Source organism: Perognathus longimembris, chromosome 16 (genome assembly GCF_023159225.1).
Source record: "Perognathus longimembris pacificus isolate PPM17 chromosome 16, ASM2315922v1, whole genome shotgun sequence".
Classification (NCBI taxonomy): domain Eukaryota; kingdom Metazoa; phylum Chordata; class Mammalia; order Rodentia; family Heteromyidae; genus Perognathus; species Perognathus longimembris.
In genome coordinates this window covers 19612204-19637531 of record NC_063176.1, presented here as the reverse complement: position 1 = coordinate 19637531, position 25328 = coordinate 19612204, and the positions used below count along the sequence as shown (strand labels likewise).

Here is a 25328-nt window from a genome sequence, read left to right as displayed (position 1 = left end):
TGGTCATTTACTAAGCGCTTTCTTAATTTTAAGTAATACTCAAAGTAATCAAGCTTAATTACTTTTGCCTTCCCAATTTTAAAGTCAAGCAGTTATGGGCCATATCCTCTTTTATCTGTTTGTGAAATTTTAATTTATTATTTTCTAACAATTTCTTGGATAGTACAGTGGAGAAAGTGGATTAATTTGGAAACCAAGATCTGTTACTGTTTATGAGCTGCTTTCTGCTCACATTGTGAGGTATAATATTGCTTGAGGCCAAGGGAAGTTAATATTCTAGTAATAACACACAATAGTCACATTTTTGCAGGGTGATTTAGAGTGATTGTTAAAAGGGTTAGGATTAATAAGTGACTAAGTTACATAATAAAACATTAAATACATCTTCAGGAACTAGATATAGAACTTTTTGTCTTGCTTTAACATTTTTTAATCCTTTCAGTTTCCTTTTGAATTTGAACATCTATTCATCCTTTCATTTTTTCATTAAAATATTACCTTGTTTTGGGTGCATGTATGGAAATAACACAAACCCCTTTGTACCATTAATATACATTAGCTAAATAAAGAAGGGATAGTAAAAAGAATCTGGGGGAAGACAAAAAAAGAGTTTGGGAACAATAAATATAGAAATTAAAGTGAAATAAAAGGGTTTTGGTTGGCTGCTTTTTTTTTTTTTGTCAGTACTGGGGCTTGAACTCAGGATGCTATCCCTTAGTTTTTGTATTCAAGGCTAGCGCTCTCCCACTTGAGCCACAGCTCCATTTCTGGCTTTTAGCTTGTTAATTGAAGATAAGAATCTCAGACTTTCCTGCCATGGCAATCATAGGAACCACAATCCTCAGATCTCAGCTTCCTGAATTACTAGGATTCCTAGATGTGAGTGACCAGTGCCTGCCTGACTGATGTTTTGAGTTGTAGAGCCCAGCAAGTAGAAGAAAAAGAAAAATTATTACATTGATTTTTCAGCAGAGGTAAAAATTGGTCAACAGGCTTCTTCTCTAAAAGCTCATATCAAAAAAGCAAAACACCGGGCTGGGAGTATGGCCTAGTGGCAAGAGTGCTTGCCTCCTACACATGAAGTTCACAGTTCAATTCCCCAGCACCACATATATGGAAAACGGCCAGAAGGGGCGCTGTGGCTCAAGTGGCAGAGTGCTAGCCTTGAGCAAGAGGCCAGGGACAGTGCTCAGGCCCTGAGTCCAAAGCCCAGGACTGGCCAAAAAAAAAAGCAAAACACCAACAATAATGACCAAAAAAACTAGGCTCTAGTGGCTCACACTTGTCATCCTAGCTACTCAGGAGACTGAGACCTAGAGGAATTGGGTTCAAAGCCAGCCCAAGAATATTCCGTGAACATATGTGAAAATAGAGCTAGCTAAACTGAAGTATGGGTGGGAATGTGAAAGATGGGGAAGGATGAGGAAAGAGGTGACATGGGTCAAGATGCATTGTACTCAAAGACTAACATGTTTAGCTGAAACCCCTTTGTACAACTACCTAGAGACTACAGAAGAGTCCACCTCCAATTAACAAGTGGAAAGCAGATTGGAGGTATGGCTCAAATGGAAGAGTGTGGCAGCTGGGCAAGCAAGCCTAGCAAGCCCTAAAGACAAGTCTGGTACCAGAAAAAGGAGAAAAAAACCAAAACCTCCAAACAATTAATTAAAGCAGTAGATTACACCCAGAAAGAATTAAGAAAGAAGATTTACAAGAAAGAGGTATTCATCTAATAATGACGAATAAACACATATGTAAAGCTTAATGGTAGATAGTTAAAGCAAAACCTTTCAATCTTTTATATGTGAGTAGCATAATTTAAGTTCTGTTTTTTATTTTTTTTTTTTACAGGCAGAAAAAATAGCATCTCAAATGATAACGGAAGGACGTATGAATGGATTTATTGACCAGATTGATGGAATAGTTCATTTTGAAAGTAAGCTTTGTGTATTTTTTCCTAATAGAATGGCAATAAACTATTATATATTATTAAAATATGTCAAGTTCCTTTAACCCAAATTTTACTACTAGAATGAGCTTATTTCCAAAGGAAATATTTTAAGATAGTTTTAGAAAGTTAACTGATCAATCTATTTAATGCAGCATTTTGCAAACTGAGGAAAAATTTTAAACTTGAATTGTATCAGTTCTCTTTCCTCCCCATCAAACATTTACTGAGCTCATACCATGATTCAGGCATGTAGAAATAACTCCTTCATTTCCTGTCATCAGCTCATGACACTAATGAAGCAGGCAGGTAAGTGGGTCTCTTGATTTTCTCATTGTCAGAAGTCATTCCATCTCCTCACTCCCACCTCTGTTACATCGGGGACCTTGTTGTACCCAAGAACTGTTCCACTTGTAACACTTTATTTGAAATAGTTTACTTTTAACTTTCTGTTTCTAGGGGTTGACTCAGTTATTCCCACTTATAGCTCTCCCCTCACCACATGGGAACTGCTAGTCCATTAATTCTTGTGTTTCCTTCCAGTCAGTACAGCCCTTTTTTGCCTTCTCTTTCTATTTAGCTTGGATTTTTTTTTATTTAGCTTGGATTTATAATCTATTAGTTCAGTTACTTTTTTTTTTTTTAAACAAATACCCTAGAACATTAACTTGCCTGTTGACTTTTATTTGTGGGTGGCACTGAAGTTTTGAGCTCAGGGCTTCATTCTACCACTTGAGCTATGCTCCCAGCCAGCCCTTTTCTCCCTCCCTCCCTATTTTGGGTTTGTGTCCCTACTGGCCTGGACCTTCATCCTCTGTTTATATGTCCTACATAACTGAGATTACATGTACAGACCACCATGCTCAGCTTTGTCAGGGAGATGTGGTTCTCAGTAACTTTTTGCCTCTGCTGACTTCAAACTGTAATTGTCCATTTCCAAAGTAGGAGGCGTTGTGTCACCACACAGGATGGCCTATTGGCTTTTTATTCCAACTATTTAGTGAACCTTCACCTTAAGTGAACTCATTCTCTGTATTTTCCATGCCTGCTTGAGATTCAGGCAACAAACAAGTACCACTGTAAATCCAAGGTCTCAGGTCCTTGTTAGAGCCTGAGAATCTTGGTACATTTTTTTTCAGTTTATTCTTTTTCTTACTTTGCAATTTTACTTCAGATCTGATTTTTCTTTTTTTCAAATTTTTATTATCAAACTGATGTACAGAGAGGTTACAGTTTCATAAGTTAGGCATTGGATACATTTCTTGTACTGTTTGTTACCTTGTCCCTCCCTCATGCCCCCCTCCCTCCCCCCCTTTCCCTCCCCCCCCCCCCCCCGGAGGTGTTCAGTTCACTTACACCAGTTTTGCAAGTATTGCTTTTGTAGTTGTTTCTCTTTTTTTACCCTGTGTCTCTCAAATTTGGTATTCCCTTTGAATTTCCTACTTCCAATACCAGTAAACACGGTTTCCAATATACTCAGATAAGATTACAGAGATAGTGTAGGTACAACCACAGGAAGGTGATACAAGAACATCATCAATAATAGAGGCTACAGTTACATATGGCATGTTGAAAGTAGTTACAACTGTGATATAACAATTGTTTCCATAACATGGAGTTCATTTCACTTAGCATCATCTTATGTGTTCATAAGGGTATAGCTATTGGGCCTTGTGATGCTCTGCTATGACTTGCCTAAACCTGTACTAATTATTCCCAATAAGGGAGGCCATAGAGTCCATGTTTCTTTGGGTCTGGCTCACTTCACTTAGTATAACTTTTTCCAAGTCCTTCCATTTCCTTACAAATCTTAAATCTCTGACTTTTTTTCTCAACAAAACCCCTTGTTTTTTTATTTCATAATCTGTGATACTGTTGTTCTTGATCAGATTTATAAACCTTAAAATTTAAATACAGATTTAAATCATTTTTCCTTCCTGCTTGTTATGCTAGAGGTGGTTTCCATTTCCTGATCTTTTCTTTTAGTTTTTTAGGATTCCTTGTCTAGCCTCTTACCCACCTACCAAGAAAATACTGAATGAGGAACTGGAGATTAGTAGTGATTTTTGTCTGTTTTCATCCTTTCTTACTTTACTGGTTTCTTTTGATCAATATTTAAGCACATTTAGGTTTCTTCCTCTTGAAAAAAAATCTTTTTATCTTTCAGGCTTCACTTTAAATCTTTCCAACAAAATGAATAGTATTGATCATATCTCCCCACCTACTCACCCCCCCCCACACACACACACCTTTTTTATTTTTGCCAGTACTGGGTATTGAATTTAGGGCCTGATGCTTGGTACTTGCTGGGCAAGCACCTATCCCTTTTTGCATGGATTGTTTTCTAGGTGAGGTCTCACTGTGTGCTGGAGCTGCCCTTGACTGTGATTCTCCTACTTGTGTTTCTTCCTGTTGCTGGGATTGGCTGGCATGCATCACTGCACCCAGCCCTTTGTTGAGAAGGAGTCTGTCTAGCTACCTTCTGCTTGTTCTGGCTGGCCTCAAATCACAATCCTTTGATCTGTACCTCCCAAGTAGCTTACCGTGGTTTATTCTCAAACAGCAGTTTTTCCATATTGACTTGAATACTGTTATCCTGTTTATAAAACAAAGTAGAAATGAAGGAGATTCTCTTTGGGATCTCATTAAGTGAGACTTCTTCCCAATTTTTCATTTTGAACTGCACACTGCTGATACAAAGGAAGCCCCAGTGAATTCAGGGTGGTGTTTAAGTGGTGGTTATGGTTTTGTTGTTGTTGTTTTTGCGAGGCAGCCTTGAATATGTAACCATACTTTCTTTTACTCAGTAGGTGGAAGTGTTTTGTGAATCAATAAACATGGCTGTTTGTGATAGTCATTGTGGTTAAGCTTGTTGGTTGGCTGGTTTTAATTTTGTTTAAAGAGTAGTAATAACATTTATCTGTGTGTATGTGTTTATATCTTCATTTATGCTTTCTACTAGTGATTTGGGTTCTCAACTCCTACTTGATTAACTATGTTTTTAGCCAAGATTTTTGAAATAAACTAATTTCTCACATTTGTTCTATACACTAAGGAGTAATCTCAGGTTTACCCATTATTTTCTTTTCCCCCCCATAGCCCGAGAAGCCCTGCCAACATGGGACAAGCAGATCCAGTCACTTTGTTTCCAAGTGAATAACCTTCTGGAGAAAATTAGTCAGACAGCACCAGAATGGACAGCCCAAGCCATGGAGGCCCAGATGGCCCAGTGAATCCTTGCGGAACTCTTGTGCACACTACATCCTCTCCATGTTGTGCAGGTTGATTCCACTGTCCCTCTGAAGCGTTTGCATCATGACCTTACATTGCAGTCCCTTTTATGCTGGATTCCATTTAAAGAAGATGATAGAGCAGCAAGTCCAAGCATTTAAACATGTAGTTACATATTCAGGGTCTGGTATCCAAGCTAACTCAGATGTTTTGAAAGCTTTTTCTTTAAACAGAGGTGAAATATCTGTGACTAAAAAGTTTGGGCTTTGTGATAACTTTGTAGTCATGTAAAACTTAAGTGCTCTGTGCTTCTCCAAATGTGGTTATTCAAATAAATGGAGAAGTGAGCCAAATAAAAGTAGTACTTTGTTTTTAATTAGTGAAGGTGTTTTTTTTCCCTTTAGTTTAGTGGACTTTGATTTATATCATACACTACAAATACAAAGATAAGATAAAACCTGTTTTCCAGGCATTCAAAGAATCAGCCAAGAGCCAGCGGGTTTAATTCTTGGAGCTGAGTTGCATCGTGTGCCAGAGCAACAGGGGGAGCTCTTCCCCTAGCAGAGCCAAGTCAGGGAAGACTCCCCGGAGGGGCTGGTGCAGCTGCGCTTCCTGCAGCAGGAGGATCCAATTCTAGCCTGAGATAGAAAGGCCTTGTCTCGAAGGGGGTGAGAGCGGTGACCTGTTCCTTAGGGGAAGCTTCACCTGAGCCTTAGCTGGCCTAGAAGAGCAGTAGACAATTCCAATTTCATATGACAGGAGGAAAATCAAACACTTCTAAAGGCCACAGCCCAGGGATCCAGCCTAACTATATAAAAGAGAAACAATCACAAAATGACAAAATGCTTCCCAAATACTACCTCATAAGTATCTTATGACTGACATCTAGATGTCAGTCTGGCTCTTTTAAGAAAGAATTTTTTTTTCTCCTGGTCCCAGTAGCACTTAAACTCTGGGCCTGGGTACTGCCCCTAAGCTCAAGGCTACCACTTGAGCCACAGCTCCCTTCCTGACTTTTTAGGGTTAATTGGAGATAAGGGTCTCACAGACTTTCCTGCCCTGGCTGGCTTCAAACTGCAGTCCTCATATCTCAGCCTCTGGAATAGCTAGGATTACAGGCATGAGCCACCAGCCCCGGGCTAAGAAGGAAGACAACGTACAGGAGAATTACACTTATGTGAGTCAGGTAAAAAATACATTTCTTTTTGTACAATGTCACCCCTTCTCTCTCCCAGTTGTTCCCCTCCCACCCCCACCCACAAGTTGTGTAGTTCACTTTCAACATAGTGTGTAGGGAGTACCACTGATGCGTTTGTTCACTCTTTGTCCTTCCACTTCTGTGCCCCCCACCCGGCAAAGGAAACCTTAAGGAACCCATCTTCCCCTTGTCTCCCCTCCCTTGAAAAGACAAAAACAAGGAAATAAAGACTCAGGTAAAGACATAGTAAACATGCAGTCTGGCTCCTATTTAGATTAACATAAAGCCTTATACTTAAAACCTAATTGTCATGTCTGGCTTTCAACTAAAAAGTACCATGCAGGTCAGAAGACAAGAAAACAATCTGGAAGATATATCCAAATCAAACTGAGATACAGAAGTGTTGGAATCATCGAACTAAGAATTTAAAACATTTATGATTGACATGCTAATAGTAGACAACAGGCAAGAACAGATGGAAAATGTAAGCAGAGATTCTAGAAATGCTAGGAGCAAAACCAATTCCTGAAAGTTGACAAGCAGAGTTGTTTGGTGTTCCCACATGCAGCAGCTTCACAGCTTGCTAGGGTCCACTCACCCTGGGTGCAGGTACTCACTGCAAAAGGGTTGGGATGGATATTAAGGTGGGAGTCTGGTGACCCTGGGCCAGGATAGGAGTGGACAGGGAAGGCAGATCCCAGCCCATGCTCCATATCCTTTGCCTCCCTCTCTGGGAAGCTCCTACATAAGGAATCCCCTTTTCCCTTCTCTCCACACTACCATTCTGGTGGGAGGGGGTGGAGGTGGTAGGATAGAGCAATTCTCGACTTGATTCTTACCCTCTAGGGACTTCTGGAATAATGGAGGGTTAGATAGCAACACTGGCTTTCCACAGAGCTTGTTCCTAGTTCCTGGCTACAGTGCTAGACTCAGAGCTAAGGTCTGATCCCGGATCACCTCAACCATTTAGGCCCCTGGGACTCTGGCTGTCTTCTGTAGCACCACAGATCCATCTTCACTACTGTAGCTTTTGCTTCTCCCATCTCCCACCTTGTGGTGGCCAGGAAGCACAATCTGATTTTCAATCTCACTGCAGGCTAACACTTCGTTAACACAGAACAAAACCACTCTGCCAGTGGCTCCTGTGAACCAGGAGGAGGTGACCTCTGAGTGATTGGTCACATCACATCACAATTCACAGAAGAAAAGAAATGCGAGCTCTCAGGGCATGGCTCAACTGGTAGAGCGCTGGCCTATCAAGACCCTGAGTTCAAACCTAAGTACAGATGGAGTTATTTTGATACAATGTGACCAGGGAAAGCTTCCTGAAACTCTAAACAAACCAGGTGGGGTTTTTTGATATGATCAAGGAAGTACCACCCATTTCGATACCTAAATTTCTGAAAACTCCAGGGGTGGAGCTGACAAAGCAAAAATGGAAACAATCTTATTAGTAAAATCTTTTTATTTGGTTCATTGCTTAATGTAAGGAATTACAAACTAGAAAATTTTATAATATGACTTAAGGGATCTCAGCAAGGAGCTAAGGGGCAACATCCATATGAAATTTTTTTTTCCACTTTTTAAAATGCCATTATGTGATGATGCCATTGTGTGAAATATATCCATCCCATTTCAGTTGAGAAGATGGAGAAGTCAGGTCTTCAGGCTGAAGAGGTGGTTTCTGGGTTGTTTTTTTTTTTTGTTTGTTTTTTAATAAAAGCTCTTCACCTGTAATGACACACATAGAATAGCTTTGAATTTTTATCAGTCTCTGTGTGTGTGTATAAATATACATATATATAATTTTATATAACTATAAAGAGGTATGTAGGGACTGTACCTTTATCTGTTTTGATCTTTAATAAAATTATAAACTTTTGTACCAGTCCTGGAGCTTGAACTCAGTGCCTAGGTGCTATCCCTGTGCAATTTTTTTTTTTTTTTCAGTCATAAGGCTTGAGCTCTGGGCCTAGGCACTGTCCCTGAGCTCTTCAGCTCAAGGCTAGTGCTCTTAGCACTTGAGCCACTGCACCACTTCCGGTTTTCTGGTGGTTAATTGGAGGTAAGAGTCTCACGGACTTTGCTGCCTGGGCTGGCTTTGAATTGAGATCCTCAGATTTCAGCCTCCTGATTAGCATTACAGGCATGAGTCACCGGTGCTAGCCCTGAGCTTTTTTTGTTCAAGGCTAGCAATCTACCGCTTGAGCCACAGTTCTACTTCCAGTATTGTGGTGGTTAGTTGGAGATAATAGTTTCATAGACTTTCTTGCCTGGGCTGGCTTAGAACTGCGATCCTTAGATCTCAGCCTCCTGAGTAGCTAGGATTACAGGCATGAACCATTAGTGCCCAGCAATAATAAGCTTCAGAATTATTTTAGTTTCAGAAAAGTTGCAGAGCTTATACAGAGGATTCCCAAATATACTGCACTCAGTTTCCCTGTTGGTTAGCATCAAACATTATTAAGGTAGATTTGTTTCAACTGATAAGCCAATATTAATACATTGTTGCTAATCAAACCACACTTTAACCAAATTCCTCACATTTTACCTGAAGTGGTATTACTGTTCCAAGATACCATATAATATTTGTCCTATTTCCTTAGAGTTATTGAAAGTGACAGCTCTCAAATGTTTTCTTGTTTTTGATGATCACGACAGTTTTGAGGAAAGCAGGTACGATTTTGTAGAATGTGCCTCAGTTTAGGTTTGTCTGATGTTTTCCTCATGGTTAGACTGGATTTTCTCATAAGGAAGGGGTGTCTACTTAAACACTTAGAGTTCTGTGTGGGAGATTGTACTACAATCCTGCCATTTCTTTGCACGCAACACTCCCAATTTCCCTTCTTTCCACACACATAGTTTTTCTAAATTTTAACTTTTATTCAGTTATTCTCACGGACTTTTCTCCCCATGCTGGCTTCAAACTGTGATCCTCAGATCTCAGCCTCCTGCATAGCTAGGATTACAGGTGTGAGTCTTTTATATCTCAGTAGTTTCCTGCTTATAGGATACCACCCTGCCATGCTGGTTCCTAAACTCATAAAGATGTTTTTGCATTTTCCTTTTGTTCCCTATAGTCTCACTAATGTTGCTAATGATTAGAAACAACTTTCCATCTCTATTTATTTTGCTATTCTGTTTGCCTCCTATAATCTTCCCTTGCCTGGTGACCTGAGAACTTCCTGTAGTCAGCCAAAGGAAGGAATTAGAAAGTGAAGTCAGTGGTTTTTGCAGTGCCCTGGGCCTATGGGATTGCCGCAGGCTGCTCTGTCTACATTACTAGGATACTTTTCTTCCCAGTGAAGCCTGCTTCCCACAGCTCTCTCCTTAGAGACTTGGGTATTTTCTTCTCTTCTCTTTTCTGGGACTGGGAGATAATTATATTTTCTAGGCCCTTAATTCTTAGGTAATCTTTTATTATTTCCATCTGTGAACTGTTAACAACTTTCCTTTTTACAATTAAAACCATTTCTTTCAAGACTTTTACTCTTGGTTGGGCTGCTGGTAGCTTTTGCCACTTATCCTAGCTACTCATGAGGCTGTGATCTGAGGATCACAGTTTGAAGCGAGCCCTGGCAGAAAGCTTGGAAATGGATCTGTGGCTCAATGATAGTCAGCCTTGAGTGGAAAAAGCTAAGGAAGGACAGCATTCAGGCACCGAGTGCAAGCTCTAGTACTCGTACACACACACAAAAGACTCCCTTTCATCTCACAAATGTTACAAGGGTAATTTCTTCTTCATGAGCATAAAATAGCACTCTGCTAATGATATTCAGCAAACTGCATTTTATGTAGGGATTTATTTAAGCCCTTTATGAGTTTAAAAAAGGACTTATTGATATCTTTCCCCAACATCTAGCAGTATCTTATGTAGTACTAGATAATTTTATACAAAAAAGTTTCCTAAGAGTTCTTTTTAAATTTTTGTTAACCAATGCAAATTTCTCATTGCTTCAAACAGGAAGTGGGATGTTTTTAAAAGTGCAAAAAGTATGTTTTATTCTCATACTCAAGAGATATTATCTAGAGGGGCTGGGGATATAGCCTAGTGGCAAGAGTGCCTGCCTCGGATACACGAGGCCCTAGGTTCGATTCCCCAGCACCACATATACAGAAAACGGCCAGAAGCGGCGCTGTGGCTCAAGTGGCAGAGTGCTAGCCTTGAGCGGGAAGAAGCCAGGGACAGTGCTCAGGCCCTGAGTCCAAGGACCAGGACTGGCCAAAAAAAAAAAAAATTTAAGATAGTAAAATCCTATCTAACATATCCAAATTCTAATATATTCTAAATATTCCACCATTTTGAGGACCACTCCAGAACAGGACTTTCTTTGGTATTTATGTATTAGTATATTTTATTTTGGATATTTTCATATTTTGGATATGAAGATATCTAAAACACATATGAAAATGGATGTATATATATCCATTTATGGCAAATGGAATTTGTTTGCATTTATGTTCATGATTAATACCAAGAACTGCACCTGTGGGTTTTATTCTGTTGGATATGGTAAGGCACCCAAGCTAGACAACTATATCTACATATGAACAAATTGTATATTTTATACACAAACATGTCTATGATTATGTGCATACTTGTAAGCTTTTCAATCAGTATATTTACATATATCTACTTTATATGTAAATATGTGTTCATTAAACAAGGCTTGTTTTTCTGTGGAAGTCATACAAGTAAGTATCATTGTAGCATGAATGACTTAAGGGAGATGTGGAACTCTTCTAGCGAGGCTGATGGCCTTATCTGTGCCACAGGCTCTATCCCTCCCGTAGGAGCTATCTGATTACCTTCATGTCACTAAGTAAAAGGTTTATGCTACAATCTATCCAAATGTTAAGCTATATTTCTCATTTACTCTACCATTTTATAATAATATGCCGCATAGTATAGTAGTTTCTTTTGTCAAGTTGTCTTAACAAGAGCTATATTTTTTTACTTCTTTTTAAGTTTACTTATCTGGTGTTTTGTGACTGTTCATTAATAGACTAATGTGATTATGAGAGGTTTTGAAAATATACCAGATTCACCACCCATTTATTTATGAAAATATGGCTGAAAATACAGAACTATATTCTTCATAAGAAGAAATCATAATCATTTTAAGATACACTTTAGGAGATTTAAAAATTTCTATTACTGAACTGTTATTTCAAATAATAGTTTACAAAGCCTCTATTTCCCAAACTCTGTAGATTCTAAGGATAAACAGTTTTCAACAACTCACCATCAATCTTTTTTAGAAGGCATTCATTGCCCTCCTCCTGTTGATATCTCTCTTGATTTGGCAAAGAGAACAAACAGGACAGCAATAGGTCACCATGTAGTCATCGCAAATGGACCCCTGTTTGAAATTGTAAAAGAAATATGAATGTAAAGTATGCTGTATTTTAATACAAAAACTTAAACAGCTGGACATAGTGTTTCCTGCCCAGGATTCCCAAGAGGTCAGGAGGCTGAAGAGAGATAATCCGGAGTGTGACATAACAAATTCAAAGCCAGTATAAACTATGTGAGGAGATACTTTCTCAAAAAAAGGATCTTGGGCTGGGAATATGGCTTAGCGGTAGATTGCTCCCCTTGCATGAATGAAGTCCTGGGTTCGATTCCTCAGCACCACCTAAACAGAAAAAGCCGGAAGTGGCACTGTGGCTCAAGAGGTAGAGTGCTAGCCATGAGCAAAAAGAAGCCAGGGACAGTGCTCAGGCCTTGAATTCAAGGCCCAGGATTGGCACAAAAAGAAACAAAAAAGGATCATAATATAAGTATCACATATGGCTCATAATGTATCAGATATGGAATTAACTGAAGTATATCCAGCTCTGTGGGAAGGGGTGGGATGGGTAGGAGAGGGTGCCTGGCTACCATGGGGAATGAGAAGGAAACAAAACCAATTTTTTATTTTCTAAGGTAGAAAGTCCCAAACTGAGATAACATCTCAAATGGAAAAATCAAGTAATACAGGCTGGGAATATGACCTAGTGGTAGAGTGCTTGCCTCGTATACATGAAACCCTGGGTTCCATTCCCCAGCACAACATATATAGGAAATGGCCAGAAGTGGCGCTGTGGCTCAAGTGGCAGAATACTAGCCTTGAGCAAAAAGAAGCCAGGGACAGTGCTCAGGCCCTGAGTTCAAGCCCGAGGACTGACTGGCAAATAAATAAATAAAATTTAAGAAAATGAAAAAAATTTAAAAAGTGGCAATACAAATGTGTGTGTGTGTGTATGTGTGTGTGTGTGCACGTGCTCACATGTAGTGATACAGTGTTTTGAACTCAGAACCTGGACTCAGCTTTTTTGTTCAAGGCTAGTGTGCCACAACTTCACTTTTGGTCTTTGGGTGGTAAATTAGAGAAAAGAGGTTTCTGGAGTTTACGACATGGACTGGCTTTGAACCTCCATCTTCAGATGTCAATTTCCAGAGTAACTACGATTAACAGTTATGAGACACACATGCCAGCACCTAGCCCAGGTGATTTGAAGATTCAGAGGAAAACACCCCGGATTTGAGCTACAATTTCTCCCTGGATCTCCAACCTGTCGGCTAGCCTCCATAACTACATTACTCAATTCCTTAAAATCCCTCTCTCTCTTCCCCTCCCTCTTTCTCCCTCTTCCTCCTTCTCTCCTGCTCTCTTACTCCCTCTAATAAATATATGCCTCTAATAAAGAGGCATATATATGTACACACATGTAGAGACATGCATCTGTATATGTGCATATTTCTATATGATACATAAATGTGTATGCATGCATACACATATGTACACACACTCATTCTATTGGTCATTTCTCCATAGACTACTGACTAACATATTCCCCCATTAAATATAGCAAAGTAGGTTTAGTAGAAGGCACTGCCTGGACAGTTGAATAGGATGCTGATTCTATTGCTAAGCATTTCCTTGGTGAATGACTTGTCCTCTTAAAAACATGGACATCCTCATGTGTAAATGCTCTGGGCTGGCCTACTTTCCAGAGTCTATGACACGAGGTGGCATATGTAATGCAACCATGGCATAGTAGATTCTGTGTGTGCGTGTGTGTGTGTGCGTGTGTGTGTGTGTGTGTGTGTGTGTGTGTGTGTGCGCGTGTGTGCTGATACTGAGGCATGGCACTCTCACTTAGCTCTTTTACTCCAGGCTGGCACTCTATCACTTGAGCTGCACCTCTACTTCCGGCTTTTTGTTGGTTCATTGCAGATAAGCGTCTCGTGGACTTTTCTGCCTGTCTACTTTGTACCATGAACCTCAGACCTCAGCCTTTTGAATTGATATGATTACAGGTGTGGGCCATCAGTGCCTAGCTCATTGTAAATTCTAAATAATCCTCCTTCAATATGTATCCTACATATGGCAGATATGAGAGTTACTGATTTTCAAGTGTTTTCAGCAGAAACTTGGAAGGTTTTGTGTAACGGGAGAGTCTGCATTTACAATTGAACACAAGGGCGCCAATTCTGGGGCTCTCCAGGCAAATTCAGACAATAAGTTCCATGTAATGGCCTCCTTCCCTATGATTGTTTGGGAGTTATTTGACTGACATGATTCTTGTATTTAAACAATAAGGGATGGTAAGAGACTTACAGGGATCCCATATCTGGTTCGGTAGAGAGTCCTCATTGCCACAGTTGTTCCACACAGACAGCATTCATTCATGTCAGCTGCAACTTGACATCCAAGGCACATAAAGCAAAATGTGCCACAGAGACCTGAAAAGCACAGAGACACATGAAAAGCAAGGGTACAAATTACTCTTCTCGGCCTGCCCTGGCTGAATTGCAGTGCGCATTATGGTTGCCACATACATCTTCAGACTTGGCATCAGCTCTTCCCTCGGTCTAGAAGTGACTGAATATTGGAAAGGAGATCATTCTTTCTGCCACAGTGCCTTCATGCACTGATTAATGATTCACTGCATCACTGGATCATTGATTCAGTTAATTGATTCACTGAAACCTTGTCATTTCCAGACTTTGCCCTCAGTACCAGCAATGCCCTCCACTGAAGTCTAGGCTGGCTTCAAACTGCAATCCACAGATCTCAGCCTCGTGAGTAGCTGAGATTACAGGTGTGAGCCACCTGTACCCAGCCAGAAAGATCTTATTAAAAAGAAAAAAAATAGAAACATTTTTCCCAAGAGCAAGCTAATTGCCTTTAAACTTCTTTATTTTCAGGCGTACAGGGAAGAACCTAAAAATACAAATTACACTGAGTCTCTGAATTTGTGCTGAACCTAGGGATAAACACCATCTTCCATGTACTATACCTAATCTAATGAAAATGAATAATTTGTTGGCTGCCAGTAGCATACATCTGTAATCTTAAAGGAGCTGAGATCTGAGGATTGAAGTTTTTTTTTTTTTTGGGGGGGGGGGCAGTGGGGTTTTGACTCTGGGCCTGAGCACTGTCCCTGGCTTCTTTTTGCTCAAGGCTAGCACTCTGCCACTTGAGCCACAGCGCCACTTCTGGCCGTTTTCTGTATATGTGGTACTGGGGAATTGAACCCAGGGCTTCATGTATACAAGGCAAGCACTCTTGCCACTAGGCCATATCCCCAGCCTGAGGATTGAAGTTTAAAACCAGCCCTGGAAGGAAAGTTCATGAGACTCTTATCTCTAGTTAACCATTAAAAAGCCAGAAGTGGAGTTGTGGCTCACATGGTAGAGTGACAGCCTTGAGCAAAAAAGCTAAGGGATAGCCAACAGACCCTCAGTTCAAGGCCCAGGACTGGCACACACACACACACACACACACACACACACACACACACACTTATGTGCAACAAAACCCGTCTTTTAAAAATCAAGTTAAGCTTGAAGGATTTCATTAATGTATAATCTGTTTGTAATGATTAGGCCAGAGCTATTCATTTTTTTTTTCTTTTTTTTTTTGCCAGTCCTGGGCCTTGAACTCAGGGCCTGAGCACTGTCCCTGGCTTCTTTTTGCTCAAGGCTAGCACTCTGCCACTTGAGCCACAGCGCCACTTCTGGCCGTTTTCTGTATATGTGGTGCTGGGGAATTGAACCCAGGGCCTTATGTATACGAGGCAGGCGCTCTTGCCACTAGGCCATATCCCCAGCCCCAGAGCTATTCATTTTTAGAATCAATTTACTCTTTCACTGTTAAGTCTAGGTCTTATTTTCAGCATAAGACTATTCTCTGATGGGTCAGAGAATTAATTTACAATCAGTACAGAGCCTTTTTGGTTAAAAAATACCATATATTACTTGATATGCAAGGTACTTGTAAATAAATTGTAAACTTTTACTGCAAAAGAGGATGAACAAAGAATTTGGATGTTGATAAGCAACCTCTCCTAAGTTAGGGGGGCCCCACACTTACAGACTCCGCAGTCACTGAAGCAATCACACAGGCTTGTCTGCCAGTTGGAATTTTGGGGTGCACGAACAAATCCAGGCTGAGTTACAACAACTGTTGTTGGCACCTGAGCTTGCATTCTCAATGCAAAGTCTTAAAAGAAATTGCCTGAAAAAGAGAAAATTGGCATTGGTGGCCCCCAGGGTTTCTTGGAAGGCACTTTTTGAGGCACGATGCTTTGCTGGCTAGGGAGACAATAGAGGTGGCATTGCTCGGTGATCTGTGAAAGGAGGAGTGAGGTCATGGAAAATGAGTTAGAACAGGAAGACCTTTTCTCAAGTCTTGGTTTCGGAAACTGTGATATTAGGTATTTCACCACTCATTTCAATTTCCACATATTCGTCTGTAAAATGAAAATAGTTTCTGACCTACCAGCCTACACATTCTTTGAGAAGAATATTAAGTAAGAAAAGGTCTATGGGTGAGTTTAATAACCAATAAAGAATCAAAAGGGCTAGAGGCATGGCTCAGGTGGCAAAGCACCTGCCTAGAAAGCCTAAGGCTGTAAGTTCAATACACAGTATCACACACACACACACACACACACACACACACACACACACACACACACACACTGGAAGTGGTGCTATGGCTCAAAGCGGTAGAATGGTAACCTTAAGTGAAAAAACTTAGGGACAGTGCTCAGGCCCTGAGTTCAAGTCCTACAACTGACAAAAATTAATTAATTAAAAATAAAAAGATGGACACCAGTAGCTCATGCCTCTAATACTAGCTACTCAGAAGGCTAAGTAAGATCTGAGAATCATGGTTTAAAACCATCCTGGGCAAGAACATCCAGGAGACTCTTAATGCCAATTAATTACCCAAAAAGCTGGAAGTGGAGCTATAACTCAAGTAGTAGAGTCCTACTGAGTTCAAGCTTCAGGATGGGCACAAGGAAGGAAGGAAGGAAGAAAGGAAGGAAGGAAGGAAGGAAGGAAGGAAGGAAGGAAGGAAGGAAGGAAGGAAGGAAGGAAGGAAAGAAGGAAGGAAGGAAGGGAAAAAAAAGAATCAAGCAGCCTAGAGGCACTTGGTGGCTCATATCTATAATCCTAGCTATTCACCAGGCTGAGAACCGAGGAACATGGTTCAAAGCCAGCCCAAGAAGACAAGCCTGAGAGACTCTTATCTCCAATTGACCAGCAAAAAGCCACAAATGAAGGTATCAAGTAGTAGAGTACCAGCCTTGAGCAAAAATGCTAACAAATATCACCTAGGTCCTGAGTTCAAGCCAGAAAAAACAAAAGCAAGTATTAAGGAAGGTGTATGGCATAGCAATGACATGTCCTTTGATAGTTCCCCTACATACTCCTTAACCAGAATTTCATGAAACATTGAGGTTGACACTGCCCAGTTAACTTCTACAGCAGCTCAGTTGTGTCTTTGTTGTGTTGATAAGAAAGTAGAGGCTTGGGACATTTGAATTGCAATATTCAAATCCTTTTCAGTGTCCCTTTCTCTTTTGCCTCTCAGCCTTAGCCCTACTTCCTCATTGTCTTACTTGGTGTATAGCATCATTACCAGTTCGCATGAACTAAGAAAGTGCCTCTTTTCATATCTCCTTGTTTTTGTCTTTTTTTTTGGGGGGGGGGGGATACTGGGGTTTTGAACCAGGGTTTAGGCTTCGTGAGCAGGTGCTCTACCATTTGACATGGGCCTCCAGTGCCTTTTGCACCAGTTCTTTTGGAGATAGAATTTCACTTTATGCCTAGACCTGCTTAGACTGTGATCCTCCTATTTGTGCTTCCATTTGTTGCTGTGATAATAGACACCCTCCGCTGTGCCAAGCCGTGGGTGGAGGTAGAATACCATGAACTTTTATATTCAACTGGACTCAGACCATAATCTCTTTTTTTTTTTTTTTTTTTTTTGGCCAGGCCTGGGGCTTGGACTCAGGGCCTGAGCACTGTCCCTGGCTTCTTTTTGCTCAAGGCTAGCACTCTGCCACTTGAGCCACAGCGCCACTTCTGGCCATTTTCTGCATATGTGGTGCTGGGGAATTGAACCCAGGGCCTCATGTATACGAGACAAGCACTCTTGCCACTAGGCCATATCCCCAGCCCCAGACCATAATCTCTTGATCTCTGTCTCTCAAGTATCTTGAGCCACTGTACCTGGCTCATATTTTCTTTAGCATCCAGCTCAATGTTTGGCTCAGAGTGGGTACTTTCAATTGACATATTGAATTAAGCACTTATAACATGCTGTCTCCTACTGTAATGTAATACATTTTCACTTAAGCATTCAACATAAGATTTTTTAAGTATAAAAGAATGCATAATACTAACACTATAGTGTCTGTAGACATTCTAGCAATGTAATTATACTGTTTGATTTCTAATGTTTTTATTCCTTGGGGAATGATACTTTCCATGCCTGGAAAAATGCTTCCTTTTTTTCTACTTTTTTGGAATTAGATGCTTCCTTTCTAGGTCTAACTGCTTAGTAATATCTGTAGCTTAGGGGTTGCTCTGAATGAAAGAATAGAGAGCAGTACATGAAACTGAGAATGATATTGAAGCTTTAAGAAATGATCTTAAAAGCCAGGCGTTGGTGGCTTATGCCTGTTATCCTAGCTACTCAGGGAGCTGAGATTTGAGGATCACAGTTTGAAGCTAGCCTGGACAGTGAAGTCCATGAGATGGTTATATTCAATTAACCATAAAAAGCCAGATGGGGAGGTGTGGGTCAAGTGGTAGAGCACCAACCTTGAGCAACGTGCTAAAGGTCAGCATCGGAGCCCTGAGTTGTCCCCAGAAAGGGCTCCCCGTGGCCCCTCCCCCAAAAGCTAGGAGGCCTTTTTCGCCACACAACTGCAAGTGAATTATGTGAGGTAGCTTCAATTTGAGGCTACAGTTTGAACATGCCTAAATGGGGAAAAAACTCCCTCTAAAAATGAAACAAGGGCACCTAAGAAGCTAGGTAGAGGGACAGATGCAGGTGACTCATGCTTGTAATTTTTATCTAATAAAAAGGCTGAGATTTGAGGGCCAAGGTTCAAAGGTAGCTCAGGGATTAAAGTCTCATCTCCAGTTAAACACCCAAGAGTCAGAAGCAGAGCTGTGGCTCAGGTGGTAGGGCACCAGCCTGGTGTGAAAAGCTAAGGGAAAGCACCCAGGCCCTGAGTTCAAGCCCCAGGATTGGGGGGGGGGGGAAGAGAGAGAGAGAGAGAGAGAGAGAGAGAGAGAGAGAGAGAGAGAGGAGGGGGAGGGGGGAGGAAGGGAGGGAAAAAGGAAGAAAAAGAAAGAAAGGAAGGGAGAGAGAAAAGAAAGAAATCAGGTAACTATTCATTCCTTTGGCAATAAACCAGCTACTCAGGAGGACAATAATCATGCAGCTCTTATCTCCAATTACCAAAAAGCTAGAACTGAGGCTGTGGCTCAAATGCTAGCTGTGAGAGAAAAGCTTAGGTTAAGCACCCAGGTCCAGAGTTTAAGTCCCAGGATGAGCACACAAAACAAAACATAGTTACAGGAAAAGTTAAAGACAAACTCATGACATTTGCAGTGTTCAGGGTAAATAGATAATGTGGAGATAGAGAATTGCCATAGAATGATGCATATTTGTAACTCTTTGCATTGCTTTGACTCTTTGAACCCTGCAAGTATTTCACATATCAAATCAACCCAGAAACAAAGAGACTCAATTAGGACATGGGTAGAACCTTAAATGCAAAGTAAACAGTAACAAATGGACCTCACTGTATTATAATTAATATCACAATTATACTGTTAGGTATAGGAAGTCTATGACTGATTTTCACTTTGACAAATCAGTATTTGACTACAAAATTAAAGACAAAAAGCACTGATACTGGTATTATACTCCTGTTTGTAAATTTTTTTTTACAGGCTTAGCAATTCTGAAACATCTAAAATATAGCTAGGTTTCCATAGGATTTACTCAAATAAATATATTGTGGATAACGAGATCAAGGCTTTTCACTGTCACAAAAAGAAGTTCCAAGTAAGGAACTTGCTGTGAATTGGAAACCAAGGTAGGGACTCATGGTTATTTGCAAACATACGTGTGTGCACATGCACACACATATTACTATAGTCTTTAAATAAGATCACTCTAGCCTGGCAATAGTGACTCACACCTGTAATCCTACTAGTCTGGGAGGCTGAGATCTGAGGATGAAGGTTCAAAAAGTCAGTCCTGGGGCTGGGGATATGGCCTAGTGGCAAGAGTGCCTGCCTCGGATACAGAGGCCCTAGGTTCGATTCCCCAGCACCACATATACAGAAAACGGCCAGAAGCGGCGCTGTGGCTCAAGTGGCAGAGTGCTAGCCTTGAGCGGGAAGAAGCCAGGGACAGTGCTCAGGCCCTGAGTCCAAGGCCTAGGACTGGCAAAAAAAAAAAAAAAAACACAAAAAAAAACCCCAAAAAAGTCAGTCCTGTGAGAGACTTATATTTCTGGCCAGTAAATAGAGGTTGTGGCTCAAGTGCGAGGGTGCTAGCCTTGAGCAAAAATGCTACGGGAACACCCAGACCCTGAGTACCCACCTCAGCACTGGCCAATAAGTGAATGAATAAATGAGTGAGTGAATGAATGAGTAGACAAATAAATATTACATGGCTACAGGAGTCAGATTTGAGTGGAGTGTGACATTAGAGGATCATGATACTCACTGGTTGAGAGAAGGAGGCACAGAGCTCCACAGGTACCACCCGAAAGCCTGCAGTTAGGAGCAGGCAGGGTGAACAGCTGTGAGAGGCTTTGGGCAGATTCCTTTATGGAAGGCTAGAAGTCCGTAGAGAGTGACAAGCTTCAGGAAGCATTTTCCCTGAGTAATTTGAATATGACTGGATGAAAAATCTTCACAAAATTTATGAACATACTTGTTGGAGACCCAAAGATGAGCAATAATACATCTGGGCTGTATGTGCCAGCCACTCCAGGAGGCTGATGCAGGACTATCCCCTAAGCTCAGATTCAAGGCCCATCTGGGTAATGTACAGAGACATTGTCTTTTGTGAAATACATGGCTTTTGTTGTTAATTATTTGTGCTGGTAATGGGGTTTAAATTTAGGGCCTCAGGCTCTTATTTGGCTTTCTTGTTCAAGCTTGGCACTCTACCTCTTGAGCCACAGCTCTACTTCTGGCTTTTAGCTGGTTCAAGTCTCACTGATTTTTTTGCCCTGGCTGCCTTGTCCAACTTCCATCATCAGATTTCAGCCTCTTGAGTGGCTAGGATTACAGGCGTGAGCCACCAGTGCTTGGGTCCCAGACACATACATATATAAATATAGATATGTATATGTGTTCAAAAAATACATACATTTCCCTGCTGTGTGCACTGAGAGGGCCTAGAGCAATCAAATTTTGTATCAGGAAAGCACACTCTGTGCATGAATCTTGGTTTAAAGAACCAGTGTTCAGGGCTGGGAATATGGCCTAGTGGCAAGAGTGCTTGCCTCGTATACATGAGGCCCTGGGTTCAATTCCTCAGCACCACATATACAGAAAATGGCCAGAAGTGGCGCTGTGGCTCAAGTGGCAGAGTGCTAGCCTTGAGCAAAAAGAAGCCAGGGACAGTGCTCAGCCCTGAGTTCAAAAAAAAATAATAAAAAAAAAAGAACCAGTGTTCACTGGAAATATGGCTGATTCCAGGGCCTGAGATTGCAGGCAAGGATAAGGATAAGCCTGGAACATCTTGTATTACCAAAAATCAAAGAAGAACAAACAGAAGGAACTCTGTGCTAACTAGATGGCACTACCAATGGCCAAATCTAGGGGATTGAAGCAACCAAATAATGTTATTAATGGGTTATCTATCCCTTCCTTCCCTCCTTCTTTCCTTTCTTCTTCCCCCCCTCCTTCCCTCTCCCTCTCTTTTCCTTCCTTCCTTCCTTCCCATGCCTTCTATCCTTATATATTTTTTCTTTTTTTCTCTCTCAAGGCTGGCACCTTACTTGAGCTACAGGACTATTTCTGGCTTTTTGGTAGTTAATTGGAGTTCTTGGAACTTGCCTGCCTGAGCTGGCTCTGCACCTCGGTTTTCAGATCTCAGCCTCCTGAGTTGTTTAGGATTACAGGTGTGAGCCACGGGTGCTCCAGGGAGTCATAAGACTTTGTAATCAGTAACTTTTCTTTTGATGACAAGAACTCAGAACATACAGTGACTTATGGGTGACAGTCTGTCCTCGCATCAGCAAGCAGGCCACCTGAAATTTCTGTGTACGCTGGCCCTTTCTATCTGCTGTGCTTTCCTCAGATGCCTGTAAAGGGTTTGTACTTGCACGCCTAAGAAAAATGGCTTCCCCCCTCCCCCCCTACTTTCCGAATGGTGAACTTGTTGCCAGTAAAGCTCTTTCTACCTCCTTTTCCGTGTCTCTCAAATATCTGGCTTTGTGGGGGTTGGGGTGCCAAGCAGTAGGAAAGACAGATGTTTGCTGCATTGTGGCTTGGACAGTGTTGGAGTATTCTGGAACCTGATGTTGTTCTCTTAATCCACTCGGGTCTCAGCCTTATCAGATGTTGCTGCTCAGGGAACTGTTCAACTCAGGAAGATAGAGCTCAGATCCACCAGCCATACCAAAGGCTCCAGCCCAGCGCGTGCATTTTCCACGAGGGCTGCGTTTCTCGTTCTCAGGAAACGCATGGTCACACTCAAGATCTGTAGTTAACGAGGTGTTGCCGTTCGTTTCCGGGTTTCTTCGGGGGCCCCGGGCTACAGTGAGCCCCGGGTGCGCTGGCACCTGGCTGCGAGCTTACGGGGAGGGCATGGGCGGGTTGGAGGGGGCAGCAGCTGCGCGGGGTACCGGCAGCTACCCCCATTCCACCCCAACACACCCTGATGTGCCTCTGAGTCCTCGGAGCTACCGGGACAGAACCTACCCGGTGGAGACGTCTATCCACCCTCCTGCCGATCGGCGGCTCCGTGCGGTGGGAAGGACGCGCGGCGGAGCGCGGGGAGCCCCGGGCAGCCCTGCGCACCCGCCCGCCCTCAGGCAAGGGGGGCCGGGGGAGCTACTGGATCAGCCCCCACGGCTGCCCCCTTCCAACTGCACCGCCCCACCCCGGAACCTCGCCCACCAGGCAAGCTTTTGGAAGAAGATTTTAGATCCGCTGGGGGGGTGGCTGTCTCGCGCACGGGGTCCGCTGCCGCGGGGGTGCACGCCCACCCGCAGCCCCCCACAAGCCTCCCCATCAAGGCTGGCGCCCTACACGTGAGCCACAGCTGCACGTCTGCCCTTTGCTGGTGAGCTGGAGATGAGGACTTGTCCTCCCGGGGCTGGTTTCAAACCTCCTTTCTCTGGTGTCATCCTCCGGAGTGGTTAGGATTACAGGTGAGCCCCCAGCGCCCCGGGGGCTAACGAAACCACCCCAGCGCTGAACACCGGCACTCATTGAAAGTCCAGACAAGGGGCTGGGGATATAGCCTAGTGGCAAGAGTGCCTGCCTCGGATACACGAGGCCCTAGGTTCGATTCCCCAGCACCACATATACAGAAAACGGCCAGAAGCGGCGCTGTGGCTCAAGTGGCAGAGTGCTAGCCTTGAGCGGGAAGAAGCCAGGGACAGTGCTCAGGCCCTGAGTCCAAGGCCCAGGACTGGCCAAAAAAAAAAAAAAAAAAAAAAAAAAAAAAAAAAAAAAAAGAAAGTCCAGACAAGGCCAGAACTCGGTTTTCCGCTGTAACCCCCCCGCTACTCAGGGGGCTGAGATCCGAGGATGGCGGTTCAAAGCCAGCATGGGCAGGAAAGTCTAGGGTACATGTATCTCCAGTTAATCACCAGAAAACCAGAAGTGACCCGCGGTGGCTCAAAGAGGTAGAGTGCTAGCCATGAGTGGAAAAGCTCAGGGACAGTGCCCAGGCCCTAGGACTGCCCCCCACCCCCACCCCCCAAAGTAGAGGGAGAATTCAGATTTCCTTGCTCAATCCTTTTACAACAGTTTCGTCGGAGGAACAGGGAAGTTAAGAAACGGCGTTCAACAGACCCTGTCGGCGCTCCACTCAACCCAGAGCCCCGGGGTTGCCCACCTCCCAAACTCCAGTGCTAAAAGAATGGAAATCATATTTTGGGTGCTGGTATTCTGGAAGACCTTGGAGAAAAACACATTATTTGAAAATACCAAAAAAAAAAAAAAAAGAGATGTGTATGTAAATGTTTTTGTTTTGCCTTTGTATAATCCAGTCTGCCCCCTGCTCCCCACTCCTACCAGTGCCTGCATGTAGAGGGCATTTGATAAATAGCACTTGTGTGAGCAACTGAATATCCTTTTCATAATTGCTTATGGCAGAAAACTGTTCCTTTAACTCACTTATTTTTTCCAAGAAGCCCACTTGCAATTAATACAAATCTACAATTAATAAAACAATCTCATCTCTTGTTGCTAAGTATTTCTAAATGGATTAAATAAAATATTTTCAGTGCACAAAGAAATTATACTAGCAATATGTAAATATGCATTGAAATAACGAAATGAATGATCAAGTTAGTAAGTACAGTACAGAACTAACATTTCCTGTTAAACATAGTATTTAAGGAGGATTTAAGGCAAAGATCCTCCACTACTTTGAAAAGCATAACATGTAACAATAAATTGCTTACAGCACAATGCTGAATTTGACTAAAAAAAATTTTTTTTTTTGGCTAGTCCTGGGGCTTGAACTCTGGGCCTGAGCACTGTCCCTGAGCCTCTTTTTGCTCAAGGCTAGCACTCTACCACTTGAACCAAAGCACCACTTCTGGCTTTTTCTGTTTATGTGGTGCTGAGGAATCAAACCCAGGGCTTCATGCATGCTAGGCAAGCACTCCACAGCTAAGCCATATTCACAGCCCCTAGATCACTTTAAGGCAAAATATTTTTTTCAATGCTAATATAAAGTTCAAAAGAAGGTCTTAATTTCAAGTACTTACAATGGAGAAGTAGGCTTCAAGCAGAGAGGCTTGTGGCTTGGGAGAGATTCAGAGTGAAAGCTAATAGAGGTGGCTCTTTCTATCCCAATGGGTTTGTAGTACAATGAACAGAGCTGGACGTTCTGATTGGCTGGTGCAATCTAGACAGAAGTGCTTTCAAGCCATGTCTCTCTTATTGTGTGAATCAGTCTCCGGCCAAATAAGGTGTGTTCCTTTTCTTAACTTACAGTAAGTGCACTCATTCACCTTGCTATTATCATCTTTAAGTAGTGTACAAAGGAGTTGCCATTCAACATAGCAGTTTATGAATACAGTGCATCTTGATCAATGTTACTGTTTTCATTCCCCTATTCCTACATTTTTTTTTTTTTTTTGGCCAGTCCTGGGGCTTGAGCACTGTCCCTGACTTCTTTTTGCTCAAGGCTAGCACTCTGCCACTTGAGCCACAGCATCACTTCTGGCCATTTTCTGTATATGTGGTGCTGGGGAATTGAACCTAGGGTCTCATATATATGAGGCAAGCACTCTTGCCACTAGGCCATATCCCCAGCCCTTTTTTTTTTTTTTTTTTTTTGGCCAGTCCTGGGCCTTGGACTCAGGGCCTGAGCACTGTCCCTGGCTTCTTCCCGCTCAAGGCTAGCACTCTGCCACTTGAGCCACAGAGCCACTTCTGACCGTTTT

The 25328-nt window shown here is 42.2% G+C and overlaps 2 protein-coding genes across 4 annotated transcripts in view; one reads left to right on the top strand and one right to left on the bottom strand.

Annotated features, from left to right (window-relative positions):
• The window catches only part of Cops4 (COP9 signalosome subunit 4), a 32700-nt gene extending 27142 nt beyond the window's left edge, over positions 1 to 5558 (top strand). The window contains exons 9-10 of one of the 2 annotated variants that reach the window (XM_048364757.1): positions 1852 to 1936; positions 5048 to 5558. In XM_048364757.1, the coding sequence (XP_048220714.1) occupies positions 1852 to 1936; positions 5048 to 5181 (219 nt within the window). In that variant the 3' untranslated portion in view covers positions 5182 to 5558. The remainder of the gene's footprint in view (positions 1 to 1851; positions 1937 to 5047) is intronic. The other variant, XM_048364758.1, reaches the window with a different exon arrangement.
• Positions 5559 to 7954: 2396 nt separating this feature from the next.
• On the bottom strand, positions 7955 to 24795 carry Plac8 (placenta associated 8). 2 transcript variants are annotated; one of them, XM_048364759.1, is made up of 5 exons: positions 24648 to 24795; positions 15743 to 15886; positions 13985 to 14109; positions 11624 to 11740; positions 7955 to 8108 (listed from the first exon to the last, which is right to left on the bottom strand). In XM_048364759.1, the coding sequence occupies exons 2-4, from the start codon at positions 15855 to 15857 to the stop codon at positions 11636 to 11638; spliced, it is 345 nt and encodes a 114-aa protein (XP_048220716.1). In that variant the 5' UTR covers positions 15858 to 15886; positions 24648 to 24795; the 3' UTR covers positions 7955 to 8108; positions 11624 to 11635. The 2 variants fall into 2 exon arrangements, with proteins under 2 accessions (XP_048220716.1, XP_048220718.1); XM_048364761.1 differs by lacking the exon at positions 24648 to 24795 and adding an exon at positions 16674 to 16683.
• Positions 24796 to 25328: the final 533 nt, after the last annotated feature.